The 19,186-nt window shown below is 51.5% G+C and overlaps 1 protein-coding gene across 6 annotated transcripts in view; it reads left to right on the top strand.

The window, feature by feature from the left end:
* Positions 1-17,941, top strand: part of FAM135B (family with sequence similarity 135 member B) — a 293,649-nt gene extending 275,708 nt beyond the window's left edge. For 4 of the 6 annotated variants that reach the window (XM_058699170.1, XM_058699172.1, XM_058699171.1 and 1 more), the window contains exons 15-20: positions 1,210-1,301; positions 3,286-3,383; positions 4,687-4,838; positions 7,122-7,232; positions 8,651-8,764; positions 9,158-17,941. In XM_058699170.1, coding sequence (XP_058555153.1) covers positions 1,210-1,301; positions 3,286-3,383; positions 4,687-4,838; positions 7,122-7,232; positions 8,651-8,764; positions 9,158-9,363 — 773 coding nt within the window. In that variant the 3' untranslated portion in view covers positions 9,364-17,941. The remainder of the gene's footprint in view (positions 1-1,209; positions 1,302-3,285; positions 3,384-4,686; positions 4,839-7,121; positions 7,233-8,650; positions 8,765-9,157) is intronic. The other 2 variants (XM_058699175.1, XM_058699176.1) reach the window with 2 other exon arrangements.
* Positions 17,942-19,186: the final 1,245 nt, after the last annotated feature.

Here is a 19,186-nt window from a genome sequence, read left to right as displayed (position 1 = left end):
GAGAAGGGAAGAAGTGGGTAAGAGCTACAGGTATTCATACAACTCTTCGTGATGTTCCCCAAAGCCCAAGATTTCTAGGCTTGCAAACACCCTCAGTGTGACACCTTGTCCGATCATATTTTCTGGGAATTTTTTGAGCTACAGCGAGTTCTCTCTCTCTCAGCGGCTGAAGGAGAGGGGACATTATTGTCTCTTACTTAGACTCCTCATGCTGAACATAAACACTTGCTACTCTTCTCTGTGAAGGCCATGTCCTGGAATGTCAGTAGGTAGCTTTAAATAAGAACGATGACGGGACCAAAGGGCCTAATTGTATTGTCAGAAATGAATAGGAAGAGGGACGCCTGGGTGGCTCATTAGGCTCAGATCTATCACTGATGGTTTACAAACTACTTTGAAAGTCTGGTTATATGGTAAAATAGGTCACCTATCTATCCACCGACCAGCTTCTGGCTTTCGACTCTGCAGGGACCCGTTGGAGGAATAGGTCAAAAATCCCTTAAGATGGAGTTGAATGCCATAGCCTGCCTGAAATGTACACCTAAGAATACTTGAATATGAAGCATGTTCTGTTCTATTAGATCCACTCTCCACATGATTTTTACGTCGGGTGCTACAAGATGCCCCAGATTCCTAAGCTGTCATTCCTCTGTCCCGGTGGTCACGGGGGACCAGACGGAGTCCATGAAGCTGGCCCTTGCATGACTCCTGTTCCCAAGGACGATTGTCATTTCGTTGCAGATAGAACTATGCCCCCACTGGCCGGTCTGGGGGCCTTGCTGGCTGTAAGTGGCAAAACCAGACTTTGCGTTAAGCAGGAACTTGAAGAAGGGACATGTGGATGTCATATCGCGTCCCATCAGCCAGCAAGTGGCACCCCTTGCCGTGAACAGAAGTGTCTGTAGAGGAGGAGGAGTGAGTGTATCTGTGCCTGTTCTGTGTGTGGAATGTTCATGAGTCTCGCGGTCATGGATCAGGGAGTAATTCCCCTGAGGTGGGACTACTAGAAAGGCCGTGACCTTGTGTTGGGGGGTGGGGGGAAGCACAGGACCTCTAGGTCGGACTTGTTTTAGCTGTTTCTATTATCTGCTTAATGAACAAATGGGACCTGGGGGGATCGGAGAAGAGGGGGAGCTGAATCCCTTGTGTGTCAGTTTTGATATGAGTAACCATGGGTCTGGCTGGGGTGGGGATGTCTCTCGTTTTTAGGGAACAGTGCAGACCTCCGCCTGGTGAAGACTTTCATAGAGCTGGGACTTCCTGAAGGAAAGCTGGACTTCCTAATGTCTGAAAAGAATCAGGTATGACCAAAACAATAAAAAATAAAAACGAAACAAAACAAAAAAAACCCACATCAGAACTAAAAGAATCCCTGAATCGTGTCCTATATGAAACCCCTAAAGTCACCCTGGTTGTTCAAGGACGCTCAGCTAGAAGGGGGGCCTGCCAGAGAGCACTGGTCAGCACTCAGATGGGCTGGGAAGAAATGAGTCATTGTTTCCTTTTGGAGGGTGCAGAAATAGTACCAAGTGAAAAGATGTCAGTCAGGTGCCTGGGGCCTTTGGCCTCTGAGCTGTCACCCACAGAGCATAAATGATGGGAGTGTCCCTGCGTCTCTACCGGGTGAAGGGGGCTGTCACAGGCGTAATTCAGCCCCTGTGTTGCAGCCCTCATGGCAGAGGGTTTTAACCAGGGTACCCTGGGGACCATTGGACTGGATCTAACAGAAGTCATGAATTGGCGTGTGTGTCGGGGGTCGGGGGTGGTCACTCAGGAATGATTATGTTCCGTGACATGTGGTCATTATTTCTTGAAAGTTGTAAACGTCATAAGCAAGTGGATTTCCAGTACATCCCTTTAAAAGCACCCTGGTCAGGGGTGCCTGGGTGGCTCAGTCGGTTAAGCCTCCGACTCTTGATTTCGTCTCAGGCCATGATCTCACGGTTCGTGAGTTCGAGCCCCGTGTCGGGCTCTGCAATGACAGTGTGGAGCCTGCTTGGGATTCTTTCTCTCTCTCCCTCTCTCCCTGCCCCTCCCCTTCTCTCTGTCTCTCTCAAAATAAATAAAGTTAAAAAAAAAAAGCTTAAAAAATAAGCAAATGAAAGCACCCTAGTTGCTATCAGTTTTTAAACCTACTCTGTCCTCCAGAACATTTCCCATCAAAGTCAGCTCTGCCCTTGTAATTGCTACCAGGTATTCAATACCCCTGTTAAAGTAACAGTACACAGCTGAGGAAACAGGGCCTGGAAGGCTGGGGGGTCTCGAACATAGCAGCCTCTGTCTTAACTGTGATGCAAAAGTTTACCGAATCCTTACACTGCGGCTAAGGAGCAGGCTGCATAGTCTGCCTTCAGGACTTGGAGGAGACAGGTTTGCACTGGGGAAGAACAGTCCCGGGCGCAGGTCCTGTAAGCAGGAGAGCTGGCCTGCAGACGTGGTTCTGTCCCCCTCTGTGACACTGAGACATTGACCAGAGCGCTTCATCCCTCCAGAGCCTCAAGGACCATTGAATGGCAGGTGACAGTGAGCCAAAGGCCTTCTCTCCACTCCTCTTCTTCCTCACCCTGGTGAATACTCGTAAGACCTGTTGTTCACCTCTGGAGCTGGTGCCCCGTGCAGGTGCAGGGAGCCCATGACACTGGCCGACAGTTCCACTAGTGAGAAATGGTTTTCATGTTGGCCCCGGATCTCCCTCCCTGGGGTTCCCATCTGTTTCTGAAAGTTCACCTTTGAAGTTATATAAACCAACCTAGCCTGTCTTCCCCATGCCCGCCCTTGAAGGTTTTCAAAGACACGGATGACGTTTCTCCTCTTCCTTTGATGCCCGTGTCCTCTGACAATCCGTGTGGAGTCACTGATGGCTTTGGATTCTTCCCTGGACGTGGCCTGGGAGTGCGGTCTCGAGGCTGAGCTGGGGAGAGGGCAGGGCTTTGGGGCCAGGCAGGCTTGGGTGTGAGTCCTGGTGGCACAGGGCTCACCCTCGGAGCCCGTCTCCTCGCGGTGCGGTGGGGCCAGCAGTCAGCGGGCACACGCAATGCCTGGCACGCGACGTGGCGGTAGGAGCTGCCTGGTCCATCCATCCTGCTTCTCCCATTGGTTTCCAGCCACCCTCCTGACTGAGGGTTCTCCAGCGTCCCGAGTGTCCTCCTTAGAGTCCCGGGCTGTGAGCCCCTTTCCTTGGCGCTGAACCCCCCGCCCCCCGTGATCCCAGCACAGTTCCCAGAACGTGCCACCGTGCCCCAGGGAAGACCCCGCCCGACAGCCGTCCCCTCTCTCCTCTTCCAGGTGGACACATTTGCAGACTTTGATACCATGACAGATCGCTTGTTGGATGAGATCATTCAGCACATCCAGCTGTACAACCTCTCCATATCCCGAATTAGGTAAAAGGAAGCCACAGGGAGTTAATGCCGGGGGAAGAGGGGTGACCTTCCTGGATGTTGGCTGCATACAGCTTCAGCGTACTGCCTTCTGTCCGCCACCGTGACAGGCTAACTTGTGACTTACTGGGGTAGACGACTCCCAGAGCGGAAGCGAGGGGCGGGGAGGAACGTTGGGTAGCTCAGTAGGAAGGGACTGGGCTCCAACAAAAATCCCTCGGTTTGAACCGTTATTCTTCTAACACTCACACGTCCGAGTACCGACTGGGCCATGCAGACTCTTGCAAGCTTCCCAAATCTCAGAGCCTCTGGTTCCCCACCCGCCAGGTGGGACCAGCCCCGGCGTCCTGTGGCACCTAGCGGAACACGTCACTGCCTGGTGAGAGGTTTCCGTCTGCGCTCGTTCCCTCCTTCCGCTGTGGCAGTTAGCTTGGCTACAATGTTTCGCGATTCAAGTGGCAGTAAATGGCTTGTGTCTTTGTGCGTTTGCCATTTGTGGACACGGTGGGGTGTCCTTCCACGGGCATTAGCCCGCTGAGGCCTCAGAGACAAAGCGTCCCTTCTATATCTCACCATGAGGAGTCAGAGGCCCGTAGAGATGAGGTGAAAGTCACAGGCCACCAGCGAGGGAAAGCAGTCTCGTAGACTCCCATTCATTTCCGTACGTGACCTGTTTTACGCTCGCCATGAGCAGAGGTGGGGCGCTGCATACCTCTCGTGTGCTAGGGTTTCGATCGACCGGCCCTCGATTGGATGATGACGGTGTGTTGGGTCCACAGATGTGTGAGTGGCCGTGTGACTGGAGCCGAGAGTGTAGGAGGGTCTCAGATGGCATGAGCCGACAGCGGGCGGCTCAATAAGTGTGAAGTGACAGTGAGAAATGAGTACATTGCAGAGGCCGTCGGAAGTCAGGTCGTGAAGGGCCTCATAAGCCCGGCCAAGGAAATGGAGTTTCGTCCTGTGAACGAGCAGGATGGTTCAGTGCCCAGTGTGTATTTCAGAAAGCACCCCCGGGTGGCTGGGGAGGAGACACAGAGGGCACACAGGGATGCTGCAATAATGGAGAGCCGGGCCACACGCCCGCACTTCTGGCCACACTGGGCAACAGCGGCCTCGCTCCCAAGGCCTCTGTCTCAGGCGAACTGTGGCCAGAATCCGGAGACCCAGCGAGGATGGGCTAGCAGCCCCCATTCTCTTTGCCCGTTCCCCTGAATCGGGGTGGGGGAGGGAGGCGGACCCCGTGGTGCCGCCCGCCCAGCCGCTGGCCTCCTGAGGCCACGCTCATGCGCCGTTTCTGTCCTAACAGCTTCATTGGCCACTCCCTCGGCAACATCATCATCCGGTCGGTCCTAACGCGGCCCCGGTTCCGGTATTACCTCAACAAACTGCACACATTCCTGTCGCTGTCCGGGCCTCACCTGGGGACCCTGTACAACAACAGCACGCTGGTTAGTACAGGTAAGAGTCGCCCAAGCCCTGTGACACCCCCCCCCCCCCCCCCGCTATCCATTCGGAGCAGTGGGAAGATGAAAACAGAAGCAGATGTTCTCCTCGATGGAATCTGGTGGCTTCAGAGCCTCTTCAGGCACGGGATGCCGAGCAAAGGCTTTGGCCTCGGAGAGAGGGCCTCTCGTTTGTGAGTCGAGTGAGCTCAGACTAGATGTGCCCCAGGATCTCATCTGTGAACAGAAGCGTGATGCCCCTGGGTCGTGGCTGGAAGAGACTGAGGCACAGAAGTGTGGAGGGGGCAGGGGGCCTGGGGCTGTTCGGGCTGTGGTGACACATCCTCACAGACCAGGTGGCTTGTAAACGACAGAAGTGTATGCCTCACAGTCTGGAGGCTGCAAGTCCAAAACCAAGAAGCAGGCAGATTCAGGGCCCAGGGAGGCCCCACTTCCTGCCTCACAGGTGGCACCTTCTTTCAGCCTTCAGCATGACGACTCTGGACAAGACATTTTCATCTCTCTGCTACTTAGTTTCCTTCCTTTTTTTTAAATGTTTGTTTATTTTTGAGAGAGAAAGAGACAGAAAGTGCACGTGAACGGTGGAGAGGCAGAGAGAGAGGGAGACACAGAATCCGAAGCAGGCTCCAGGCTCTGAGCTGTCAGCACAGAGCCCGACGCGGGGCTCGAACTCACAAGCTGTGAGATCATGACCTGAGCCGAAGTCGGACACTTAGCCGACTGAGCCACCCAGGTGCCCCATCCTTACTTTTTAAAATGGGGCTGTGTATGTGTGTCTGTTTGTGTGTCTGTGTGGATGCATTTGAGACATGGGTACGTTTATGATGTGACTGTGTATGTTGTGTACCTTTGCATGTCTGTAAACATGTGTATCATCTCTCTTTGTGTGCAGTGGTGTGTGTGTGTGTGTGCGCGCACGCGCGCGTGAGAATTGTTGAGGATTAAGCAGAAGGAAAGGAGAAGCTTGCTAACACACACACGCATCACCCGTAGCCGGATTCTCTACTTCTCACTGGCACGGCCCGCAGCTTGGAGGCTCCCACAGTTTCCTCTGTACTGTCAGGTTGGGGACACCACGGAGGGTAAAGAAGCAAGGTTCAATGAATCTTGGACAATGAGCAGACTTTCCAAGGTAGCGAACGGTGGGACACGTTTTCTGGTGCAGGAGAAATAGTGTGTGTGATAGCATAGAAGCATGGTGCGATCAGCAAACAACAGGAAAGCAGGGTGACCGAGAGGGGCAAAGGTGACAGTGGTGCTCTCAGCAAAAGCCTGATGATGAAGGGCCCCGAGGGATGCGATGGGGGTGGACTGGCCAGCAGGTCGCACGGATGCTCCCCGGGGGCTGGTGACTGCTGGAGCCCAAGGAAGGCATCGGGTCTCGTTTAGCAGCCAGTTTATTCGATAACGCTCCTGACAAAGACTTCAGTGGTCCCCGATTGCCCCAATCCGTTAGGTGGCACCTTGGGCCACCCCGAGGTTCTTTGCGCCCTGCCCAGCTCCCAGCCCCCTGCCACTGCTCCCCTGACCTTGCCTGACCCTCAGGGCAGACTGGGCTGCTGACCTTCCTCACCGATGGGGCAGATTGGTTGTCTGCCTTTCCGTTATTTTAAGGGCATTACTCGAAATGATCATGACAAATGGAAGACGGCTCCTTGGCCGTTCTCTCTGTCCTCACAAACCAGGGAAGCCATCTTTGGGTAGAAACAAGTGATTTAAGCCACATGTCACTTTTTTCACAATTATAATATTGCACCGTTCCAGAAAGAACCGTATTGTATTCATTCCCTTACGTTTGTATGAAACTCACTTTTGTCATGGTGATGTAATAGTCCCCATCAGCGTTGGTGCCCCCATAACCAAGGTCAGGGATAGACTCTGACATGGAAGCCTGCTTTCAGTTTGTCTGTGTGCTACGTGGATCTGTAAGGACCATTCCTACCTACAGCTCTGCGTTTGGGATTATTTCCTTTGGCTAGATTTATGGGAGGAGGTCAAATGGGCCGAAGGGTATGGAAGTGTCAGGACTCCTAACGCTGATCACCGTATCATTTGATTTTATAACCCCGCCACGGGTACCTGAGAAAAATTTACCCCAACTTCCCAAGAATTGGGAAGAATTGCCAAATTCCCAAGAATTGCCAAAGTGCCTACTTCCCTCTTGTTTTAAAATTCACAAAAAAGCACAGTTTCACGTTAACCCCTCCCCAATTATTATTATTTGCTCTCTTTATGTTCTTTCTTTCGTTTTTCTTTTCTTGTGTTGTTGTCTTTCTAGGCTTGTGGCTCATGCAGAAATTAAAGAAATCCGGGTCCCTTCTGCAGCTGACCTTCAGGGATAATGCTGATCTACGCAAATGTTTCCTCTACCAACTCAGCCAGAAAACAGGTGAGGGCCTTCCTCCACAGCACGTGGCTGTGGTCACGAGTGGGAGCTGGGGGTCCAGCCGTGAGACCCCAGATCACTTCACCACGGCATCCTCAGGGAAGGGTGTAGTCAGGAGGCCCAGCACACACAGCCTCTTCAGCTCACAGGGAGCCCGACAGCGACTCACAAACTCAGCTGCCCCCGAGGAAGGGCGCCAAAGACCAGCTGAGGTGTGCATAGGGGTCCTCTCGGCACACAGAAGCTGTGGCTGCTACTTCCTGCCAAGCCGTCTGTGCCCCAGTCACAAGCCCTGGGTCTGCTCCTTCCCAGGTCGGGATCCCCCCACAGAAAGGGCACATAAGCACTGTCCATTCGGGTAGGCGGTGCAGGGGGAGACAGGAGTCTGTCCCAGGCAGGGCTGAAGTCACACCTTCGCCCCCAGTGGACTAGGAGACGCACAGAGGTGTTGAAGTCCCCATCTGTGCTGTGGGAATGAGCAGAGAGCAGCAGTGGTCTGTGTGTCCAGGGAGGGAGCAGAGAGGTGACCGGGTGGCCTGCTCAGTCCTGCCGGGCAGGCCAGCCTGGCGCAGCCTCGGTCCCGTGTCCCCCTCCCCGTGGTCCTGTGAACACTGCCCCTGCTGATGTGTCTGCACCTGTCTGAATGTGAGTCCGGCGTGGCTGCCGCCTGGTGTGGGTCCCCGGGCAAGTCCTGTCCACCGCGTGTCTGTGCCACGCCGAGCCTTCCGGACTCCCCCCGGCCCCGGGGGGCAAGGAGGGCAGAGGGGAAGCTGGACAACGGTGTGGTCGGCACAGAGAGCTCAGGAGCTGGGCTGACCCTGCAGAGCTGTCCTGAGATGGGGCACGTGGCTGGTCCTTACGGTCCTGCCCTGTATCCGCCAGCCACTGAGGCAGGCTGGCCCCAGCGGGTGGTCATGGGATGTGACCTGGGATGAGAGGTCCCACCTTGCTGGAGGGGCACCGGGCTGAGGGCCTGGGAGGCAGTGTCTGCTGGCCCGTGCTGGAGTCTGAGGACGAAGGGACATGCTGTGCCATTCGGCCCCCCTGTCCCAGCACCGGAGACCGGCTGCAGGCAGTGAGGCACGTTCAGAGGCCGTCTTCCTCCTGTGGGTGACGGGATGAGCCCCGCAGGTAGGGGCTGTCCCCGTTGAGAAGGTGGAGTCAACACTGGCTTTCTTCCTTATGCACTCAGTGCCGCTGCCCAGAGAGGTTCCCTTGTCACCTGCCTGCAGCTCCCCTTCCCCCCCCTTGAGAGCAGCTCTCTCCGTGTGTCCCTTCAGCATCTGTGGCTAATGGGACAACAGTGCCACAGCCAGCTGGTCTTCCCTCTTCCCCTCTCCCGGGGCAAGTTCACAGAGTGTGTGCGAACCAGGAGGGCAGGGGGAGCCGCCTGGTGAAAGGCACCCTCCCGGCTCCTTCAGGTCTGCAGTATTTTAAAAATGTCGTGCTGGTAGCTTCTCCCCAAGATCGCTACGTGCCATTTCATTCAGCCCGGATCGAGATGTGCAAAACTGCCCTCAAAGACAGACACACGGGTAAGCCACATGTAATGTTTTTTTTTTAACCAACTTTCTGATTGTTTTTTTATATGGATTTTGTTTTTTCTAAAAGAGAGAGGGCACAAGTTAGTGAGGGGCAGAGAGAGAGAGAGAGAGAGAGAGAGAGAGAGAAGCGGGTCTCGAACTCACAAACCGTGAGATCATGACCTGAGCTGCAGTCAGATGCTTAACTGACTGAGCCACCCAGGTGCCCCCCTCCCCCGGCTTTCTGATGTAAAAAGCCCAAGTAAATTCGTGAAATCGACAGCGCCTTTGAGGGCACTGGGATGTCCCCCCTCCTGGGATGGGGACCCAGCAGGCCCAGTGTTTTTCTCCAGATCCCACTGGCCGGTTCTGCCCCGACTTCACCTCCTTCTCCCCTCCTCCCAGGGCCCGTGTACGCGGAGATGATCAATAACCTTCTGCGCCCTCTGGTTGAGGCCAAGGACTGCACTTTGATCCGACACAACGTGTTCCACGCCTTGCCCAACACTGCCAACGCCCTGATTGGCCGCGCCGCCCACATCGCCGTGCTGGACTCAGAGCTCTTCCTGGAGAAGTTCTTCCTGGTGGCGGGGCTCAAGTACTTCAAGTAGTAGGGGGCGGGGGCCTTGCCGGAAGCCTGGCGATCCGCGAGAGCTTTAGCTGAGACGTCCTTGTACAGCCCGCTGCCACTCCAGGAAGAGCTCGGAGAGGAAGGCACCAAGGCAAGGAGGGTGGGGTGGGACCGGCCATTCGAGGTGCTTCCATTTTGGAGATGTGGGAAAGCTGAACCAGTACAGTAACGCAGAAGACAAGACTTTGCCCGAACCTGTCTAGCCACCTGGAGTCTCCTTCAAGATATGGAGGGAGACTATGACAAAATAAAACAACAGAATACTTGGGAGTTGGCGAGCCCACCTTTTTATCCACCACCGGCTCCCAGAGAGATCGTTCTTGATTTACTAGGTTTGTCCAGTATGTTTCTAGCTCATAGCTTTATCATTCTGATTCAATTAAGTGCATACAAGCATTTCAGAACTCAGGTTAATCTCTGTGCAGAAGTGGAACATATTTGTGTACATACAATCCTCGATAGATTCACATGTGCCACTCGTTCGAGACAGTGTGATGCCCACGCGATCATTCTCTCCTCATGTCTTCTCAACAAGGGGCAAAGGAATGCTTTATAAACTCCACTTCTGTTTCGTTAGAAGCTCCACTTCTGTTGGGTGATGTAAAGTATGGGCGGGGGGTAATGGTGATGCTCTGATGCAGGTTTGTTACAAAGAGAAGTAACTACAGGGGACGAGGTGAACTCATTGCTTCACCTGCTTCTCCAGACTGTCTATGCAGAGCCCTGGCCCACAGGTTACTTCTGTGATTGCTTAAATCTCTGTCTGTAGTCAGGAAAACGGACTTAGGGTAAATCTAAGGGGTAAAGCGGAAGGGGGAGCTGGGATTAATGCACATGCGTCAGGCTTCTGCTGATACACCTCCAAAGAAATGCTGTGTTAGCATTTGATGCAACTGCAAAAAAAAAAAAATAATAATACAAATAAAACCATTACCATGGCCAGCCGCTGCTTCTCTCCGTGGAAGGAGAAACATCTAAACGGAGGAGTGCTGGATTACAAACCTCAGGGGAGCTCTAAGAAGGTGCTGGTTATCTTTCCATAGAAATGTCTTCTTGCCTTAGGAAAATAAAGGGCTAGGAGAGGTCACCATTGATAAAAACCAATGGACGACAGGGACAACAGTGAGATCAGAGAGGAGGACAACAGCCAGATTGCGGACCCAGCTTAAATAGTTAGTGGCAAATGACTTAAGGGAAGTTTTGAAAATCACCGGGATGTTTGATATGGTCTCATAGACTGTGTAGACTCTTGGCCTAAAGGAAGGCCAGAGAATCACCTAGTTGTACTAAAGGAACACGTGGACCAGGACAGTAGGGATGATTAACACAGAGACCCATCTTCAGGAGACAGAGGCTCCTGTTTCTGCAAAATCCCCTTCTAAAGTGTGGAAAATCACCTGCGACCAGATTCCCGGTCCCAGCACCTGGACCGTGACCTTGGGTCACCAGTGCCATGGTCATAAAACCAAGCAGATCTTGGCTCATCTGATATTTTAGTCCTCACATATTAACAGTGCGACTTTACAAAACAAATGCAGACCAACGAGAAACCAATGCAGATGGGCAACTTTGCAGGATCGTAGACTCCTGGGTTCCTTGTGAAAGGAGAAGGCGGGTGCGGGGGGTGGAGTTGAATGAGCCACAAAGGCAGACTTTCACACAACGGAGTTAGGGCTTCTCTGTGGGTCTTCTGCGAACTTTCTCTGTGTCCTAGGCTTAACCCGTATGGGATCAGTAAGTCCTGAGGGTCATTTTCCAAGTTCCCGATGTACATAGACTCTGATTACTCAACGAATGGTGCCGACCCAGCGTATAACCCAGGAGGAATCCGTTCCCGCAGTGGAGCCCATGATGTGGTGTTTCCTGGTCTAGACGAGTGTTCATGGTCAGTGCAGGACTGTACGTTTGTAGCAACTTCTCCTTTTTGGCCAAATGCAGAGCCCCTCCGATGAGAGCATTTCATTTTGTGTTTCCAACACCCATCAGCAAAGCTCGTCACTCCCTGGTCATTTGCAGACCGTGTAGCCAGTGGTTATGGAGCCAGGGGGAATCTGATGACCATCGTCTTTTCCAATAACCAGATGCCATTTTTAACTTCAATATGCTGTCTGGACACGGTAAGAACTAATGGCAATAAACGTCCAGCTGCATGGTGCACCCCTCTTTTACAGGGGTGATCTACTGTCTTTGTAAACCCTCTCTGGCCTCTGAGCATCTATTATATTGTGTAGAAATTACATCTCTATATTGTAAATAAGAGTGTCCAGTGTTGTGCGTCATGCCTCATTTGAAAGGCTTTTTTATGTCTCTTTCTATTGAAGTATAGATATCTAATATATATATATATATATATATATATATACACACACATAAATATATATATATAAAATGTAAAACAGGGACATTATATTATTTATTATAAAAATTATAAACAAAATGCCTGCCAAGATAATGGTCTAGTATGTTTTCATTCTCAGCGTATTTTATGTTTTTTGTTTTTACGATTTGTTAAGTCTCTCAGAAGTAGTTAGAAATAAACATCGCTACTATTGAGATCAACTGGAATTGGTTGTTCACAAGCCAAATATATCCAAGAAGCAGGCGTGAACCTAGCGTCACCTAGGGGCAGGACTAATACCTCGATGGCAGGTTGAAAGCTCTGGAGAAGGTGAGCCCCAGGGAGAAGGAGGGGAGAGGATGGGCTCCTGCTGGTGACCGCGCTCCCCAGGTGGGTGCAGGGGGACTTCCGGCCATGCCAGATGCGAGCAGAGATAGAAGGCACAGTCCCTGCCCTTGAAGAACACAGCCTTGTTATGAAAACCGGATAGATGGAAGGTGAGGCACGGGCAGGTGCAAGGCAGTGCTGGAGGGCCGGTCTTCATGGCCTGGAAAAGGATGTGAGTGAGATATTTGCTCTGCATAGCTGGTCACCGCCAAGGGCGCTCATTCACCAATTCATTCCTTCATCGTTTCATTCATTCATCATTTCATTCATTCATCATTCATTCATTCAGCAAGTGTGTCTTGAGGGCCTGCTGTGCTAGGAGGTCCAGGTAAGATTGAGCAGCTCATAGTCTGCTCAGATGGGAAGGTGACGTAGGTCGGCACCCCCCGGGGGTAGGGATCAGAATGTGCTCAGAGGAGAGATACGCAGCCCACACTGGAGGTGTGTGGGGTCAGGAACAGCCTCGTGCAAGGTAGGATGTCGAAAGCCAGACACAGGGCTGAGTAAGGCTTGGCCTGGGGAAGATGGGTTGTAGGGAACCCCCCGGGCAGGGAACGGAATGACCGAAAGCCTCGAGGAGAGAGGGCCAGGACCTTCGGCACACTGGACGGGCTTATGGAGACTGTGTCCGGGTCCCAGAGTGACAGAGCAGGGGCGTGAGAGGTCAGCCACCACGCCAGACTCTCTTCTCCTTCAGGAGGAAATTTTTGCTGTTGACACTAGTAGGAGAGTTTCAGAGGCGGGGCCTCTGTCAACCCTGTGTTCATGTCCTTCCCCTGGATTAACTCCTAGGACAGACCCAACCCTCTGTCTTACGGGACGCCCAGGGCCACGTCTGCTCCCCCCGGCTCACTTCCGAAGACAGTGGACGTGTCTTCCCGGCTTCTCGTGGAGAGAAAGCTGGAGGGAATGGCAGTTTGGTAAAACTATTGCAATTATCATTATTGTTACGATTTTCTGCTTTTCTCCTTTTCTTTTCGTGCATGGAAACAATCAGGTGAGATTCCTGCACTGGTATTTGGGGTGACCACACTGATCGCTCTTGATCATTTGATTTTTATTTTTTTAAGTCTATTTATTTATTTTGAGAGAGACAGAGACAGCACAAGCGGGGCGGTGGGGGGCAAGGAGAGAGGGAAAGAGAGAATCCCAAGCAGGCTCTGTGCTCTCAGCGCAGAGCCCAACAGGGGGCTTGAACTCCTGCAACCTCGAGATCATGATCTAAGCCCAAACCAGGAGTCAGATGCTCAACCGACTGAGCCACCGGGCGCCCCGATCAGATGATGTTTATGTGGGCGGGGAACGTACGGAGCCCTTCATTGACAACTGCACAATCTGCAGCCCCACCAGGTTGAGGTAACTTGCCCAGAGCTACAGCCCTTCATTTGGTCGTGGATATTTCCTAACAGCTGCCCACGGACCAGGCATGGGTCACAAAGCACAAGGAAACAAAAGCAAAGCAGCCCCTCTTGATGGAGTGTGTGTGAGAGGGGAGGGTAGAATGCAGAAAGCCACAGGCATGGTGAGGTGGCAAAGGCCAGTTCGGAAGGAGCCCATGGGGCTGGGGGTGGTGGTGGTGGTGCGCCAACACAGTATGTGAAGGGGAAGGAACAAACTAGAAAATAGCGTGTTATCCAGGTTTTTCCGTGAAGACCGAAAACATTGAAAAGGGCTAGGATGTGACCAAGTATCAGTGAGCCCTCACTTATGCGAGATGATGGCATCCCTCCAAGTCATACCCATTGAATTGAAAGTCTGCTCTTGGGACGCCATTTGATTGGGTTTCATAGAGTATATTTCTGAGCATTGGCGATAACCGGGGCTGCTGTGTACCGTTGCACAGGTTCTGTAAAAACACATGGCAATGACACAGAGAGGGAGAGTTGTGGTTTCTTGTGTCATTCGTGTGAGGTATCCATTCCAACACCCTTAGGGAGGATGTGTGTCCGTCTTTAACTGATGGAGCAAAGCAGCATATGCTAACACCTGCATCCATGTCGTTTGTTTCTTCTTTTTTCATTTGCTTCCTCTTCCCATGCCTTATTGAGTGCCTATTTTGTGCTGGGTGCCGAACTGGACTATGCAGCTATTAGCATAAATCATGCAATCCTAAATAAACACTAAAAGGGTCTAGGGGGGGATAATAAAATTTACTGTTTAATTTTTCACTGTTAGTTTTGAAATTAACGCCATGGGACCTCCACGTTGGAGGAGGAACAATGAATTTTTCCTCCAGGCTCTGTCTGATGGTTAGAATCCTCAGCTTTGCCCTTCTGGAATCCTCCGGATTGTGCACACGGGTCTCCATCCACGTGTCACAAAGCAGGGATGAACTTCAGTGACGTTACAAGTCTTTCTGTGTCCCTTCCTCCTTTCCTTTTTCTTTTGTTCTGTTACTTTTTCGTTCCCTTTTTTGGGGGGGGGGGAGGGCTTTGTCCGTGGTACCTCAGCATGATGCATAATGCTAGAGATGTCTCTAGAAAGTGCTATTAAAAAGCTAGCACAGCAAAGCCATTCCCTTCCCGCGTCTTTTCAGGTGAATGGGAATAATATGCTTTGCTTCACAGTGGGCTGAACTCTCTACACCAATTTTCATTTTAGGGAAAAGGGCCCCGGTGCCTTCTGTCCCACAAAGGACTATCCCCGGTCTAGAGCTGGACTTCTGGACCAAATGTCAATGTGTGGATGCTGCTGAGTCATGCTTCGTTAATGTCTGAAACAGGCTGTTTCCCATTTGTGATCTCTTCACAGCCACGGTGTGAGGTGCAGAATGTGTGTGCTTTCATTCCATAGATGTGGTTGTGATTATATGGCTTTAAAATCGTCCTCAGACTCAAGCCTTCATGCTTCATCACAGACTCAGAGCTTCTGGAGCTAAACCAAACCTCAGCTCTGATCTGCTCCTTTTTACCAAATGAAGGAGCAAAGGAACGGGAACAGCGTGCAGGGCTCCACGTTTGTCGGCGAGGACTTTCACGCAGAGGATTTCGTTTCACAGCCACACAACATACAAACGATGCTGGTTACACTTTACTTAACAAGGGTCTCACGGCTCAGGAGAGGCGGACTCAAGGTTTGGTCCCCGAGCCTCTATGTCATCTGTGAGGCCGTGATTCCTCCAACCCAGAGAAGTTCACAAATCGCAAAAGCCACCCATCTTGTGAAAATCCATGCCCGGGCTCAGTCTGCATTGTCTAAGCCACACTCTTGTGAGCTTTCCACTAGAACATAATGCTGGAGGAGACACCTTCCGAGCCAGCGGACTGGATGGCAGACAGCATGGTTCTGTGACAGAGGTGGGCTTAGAAAGTGTGGTCAGTGAGCACGGTCTGGTGGTCGGCTGGCCTTCTGTGTCCCTCCGCCACCATCTTGAGGCTCTCAGTCCCGCTAGCCCACATCCACTCTTCCCAAATCGTAATGCCTCTCCTTCCACTGTTGTGCTAGACTGCCCTCTTGCATTTACACCTGCTACTCCCACACTGGAATATTCACCCGGGGATCAATTCCTGTGCTGTGGGCTTCAAGCATGCACCAGATGCTTCGTGGCCTGTTCATCCCTGCTTCCCGATGAATCTGGGCTCCTTGTCCTACCGTCAGAGATACGTTTTCTTAGGATTCCAGGAACCGCTCCTTTCTCATTCATTGTCACGATGTCATCTGTATCCTTGTAGGTCTCCCGCACGTGTACATGCTTTTTGGGAGCAGGAACCATGCATAGACACTGTGTCCCTGCTGCCCTCACCATTGCCTGGCACGGAGTTGGGGTTCAGCAAGTATTTTCTGGAAGGGCTCGTTCCTCTTCGGAAGCTCACGTTTTCTTCTCTAACCCCTTCGCCAATCCATAGCAGCTGATTCTGATGCAGGGAGGGTTTGACATTGGTCCATGTTTCCCCTGTAACCTTCCGAATCTGCAAGAGCAAAGTAGTTTCATGAGCTCAGACATCACATTGGAAGTTTTACTTAAATGGGAAGAGCCATTATGTCTCCGGGGCATGCTTTTAAGCCAGTGGGGACGGGGTCAAGTTTCCTTAGCTATAAAATAGATCTGAAAGTACTTTAAGAGATAGTTGAGGGGCAGAGGAGAAAGGGAAAACAGAGTCTGAAACAGTGGCTGTGTCGAGTGGGTGTTTTAAAATTTGGGGGCGGGTAGCTTAGGAATGTTTTATGGCAAAAATTTGGCTAGAGGGAATTTTCTCTGTAATACACTGAGAAACTTTCTACACAGCCGGCCTCAAAGTGATTCGTACATGATGCCTTGCGGTGGGGGGATCGCCTATGAAGTGTCAGGCTTAAGCTTCCAGCATTCAGAACGTTGCATTGTGATTCCAGGGGCCTCCAAGGTGGAGTTTTCCAGCTCAGTTCAGTACCTAATTAGATGATCTATGGAGTAAAGCTGTTTTCTTGCTCAGGGTAGCGTTGTTGAGCGGTAAGAAAAGGCAAGGACTTGGCACACAGCTGAGAACAATATTACATTAATGTAAGACTCTGGGAAGTTTGAATTCTGTAAATGTCACTCAGAATGTTTTAATTGCATCGAACTGAGAAGACATCTTGAAATGTCTTTTAGCCCAAGGTTAAATTTACCGCGTTTGGGAAAATACCGTTTTATGCTTCTTGTTCCGCAAAGTTTAATAATAATCCAGGTACGTCCGGTAACCGGCACATGTCTTTGTTTGTTTGTTTGTTTTTCCTTTAAAGAGAGCACTTCATTTTGTCCCACCTACTGTCTTGTCTGAATGTAACCTCATATGAAAGTCTGTGATTTTCGCTTCATTCACCGTTTTCCTGTAACTTACTCCCGAATGCATTCCTTTTCCAACACTGTTTAGTCTCTGCCTGGTTCTATACTAAGCACCAGTGACTACACAAATTTTTCAGACAGGACCCTGCCCTTAAAGAATTTATAATCTAGTAGGGGGAACAGACACCCACATAAATGGAAGAATGTTCGTGTAGATAGAGTAATGAGTCAAGAGAACACGTAGGAAACATTGAGAATACCATCAACCCAGTGCCCATGAAGACAGATCCCTCCTGGCATGGGAGTCTGGGCATCTCTACAGGCTCTGGAACAGAAAACCAGCCCCAGTGAGATGCTGTGGTGATCTCTGCCATGCCACTCAGGTAGAATCTCATAGCTTCGTTGGGGCCACCATCCCCAGGTCAGCGTCAAGTTAGGAAAGTCACAAAGGAGAAGCTGGATGGTGCGTGTGACAGCCCGACCTGTCAAGAAACACCACCACTTGAGCGGCATTGTCCCCACCCGTCTGTTGTCCAAAGTCACTGGACACTCTGTGACTAGTCTTACCTCGTCTTACTACTTCTTTTCCAATGAATAGACCAACATCGCTTATCAAATAGACAAAAGGCACAGCAGTAGTGTCTGTGAGCAATGTCACACTCAGATCTGACTCCCAGAGCGAGCCTGTGGCTTGTGTCTGTTGATCAGCCCGCACAGGATTCTGGAGTTTATTTTATTTTATTCCAGGTTTCTTTAGTTTTCCAATGCGACCCTCTACATTGCAGAAGGCAAAGAGAGGCAGGGTCTTTTGCATGGTCCCTTTCTCTGAAAAAGAACTTGAATGTACAGCTTGATGTCACTGTGAACTCCTAACGCGTATCTATTCTGGTGACGATGTCTGTATACAACGATCATCGTCTCCCGTGCACACCCTCGCACACTGTCTGCAAAACAACGATAGTGAAATAACAAAGTCCATAGTGCCAATATAATCCCACTATTTTTCTACATTTGCTCTTTGGTTGGCATTTTGTGCAGCTCGTGATGTGTATAGATGATGAACAACAACAATAATAAAATCTTTGGACTTTCTTTTGCCAGGACTGTGTGTTTATGGGACGCACCGTAGCCACCCTCTAGGCATGTAGTTAGGGCTGAGGGAATTATTTCTATGTGTGTGGAGAGGACGTTTGGGGCATGGGTGTTATTTCTAGGATGCACACTGTAGGAAGGGCCTCGGGTTTCCCGGGGTGGCCGATCCGAGCAGGGAAGGGACTCCAAACGGGATCCTCGGAGGATCAAGGCGTTATTCAGTGAACAGAACACCTGGGTCTTTGTCCCGGCAGTCGAGGCACCCAGATTACTTGGGCTTTTGAACCACCAGAGCCGCTCTTTCAAAATGCCTCTGGAGCGATGCATTCTTGGTCTCTGGATGCAGCTTGGTTGAGCGTGTCTGGAGGGCCACGTGGGTGGGAGGGTCCTGTCTCCTGCTTTGCTGAGAGGTGGGCCAGGATGAGGGTCAGGACTACAGCCCCTGACTGAAAAGGAGCCCCTGGGCAGTTCTGTGGTTGGTGTCCGCACCCCGGCGGCCACAGCCCACGGGACCGAGGATGGACAACGGAGCCAAGGACAGACCTTCTGTAGATGGGCAGACGGGCAGAACGGGGGTGGGGAAAATTAGCCAAACCACCAAGGAGCTCTCTGGACTCCAAGCTGGAGAATGTAGCGAGCCTCCGGCATTAGTAGTCCCAGGAGCGGAAAGTCAGAGTCAGCCCCAGCAAGTGCCGCGTCACCGCGAAGCAGGGCAGTGGTGGGAGGGGGCTCGCCACGGAGGGGGCAGCAAGCTGACCAGCCCCTGGACCTGCCTTGGATGGGTCCCTGATTCCAGTCTCTCTGGGATCAGGAGAAGCCACAGTCCTGGGATCCCGCGCGGTGCTGAGGACTCTGCATCTAAGCCAAGGTCAGGACCCCCGAACGAGGGGAGTTCAGAAACATGTGACTTGGGGTAAAAGGGGTTCGTTTAAACAATCACAGCTTAAAGACACTCTTCCTGCATTTATATTCTATGTGTTTTTAAAAGGTTCTTTATATTCATTGTTCAGACAAGCCCGTGGAATAGGGGGAGCGGATGGGATTGTCCCCAATTTGGACAGAAAGAAACTTGGAGTCCAGGAGGCTTAAGACATTAATCCCCTGTTTCCACGATAATCCTTGGGGAAGACAAGACTTACATCCGGCTCTAATTTTAGGCAAACGTTTTAAGAGTCTCTGGAACCTGAAACCGATGCTTGAAAGTGTCAGGAAAGGTGCACTGCAGTTACCACAGACTACAAGGGT

This window comes from Neofelis nebulosa, chromosome 14 (assembly GCF_028018385.1).
Source record: "Neofelis nebulosa isolate mNeoNeb1 chromosome 14, mNeoNeb1.pri, whole genome shotgun sequence".
In the NCBI taxonomy this organism is placed as follows: Eukaryota; Metazoa; Chordata; class Mammalia; order Carnivora; family Felidae; genus Neofelis; species Neofelis nebulosa.
The sequence above is the reverse complement of the archived record's forward strand: the minus strand, read 5'-3'. Positions and strand labels throughout refer to the sequence as shown.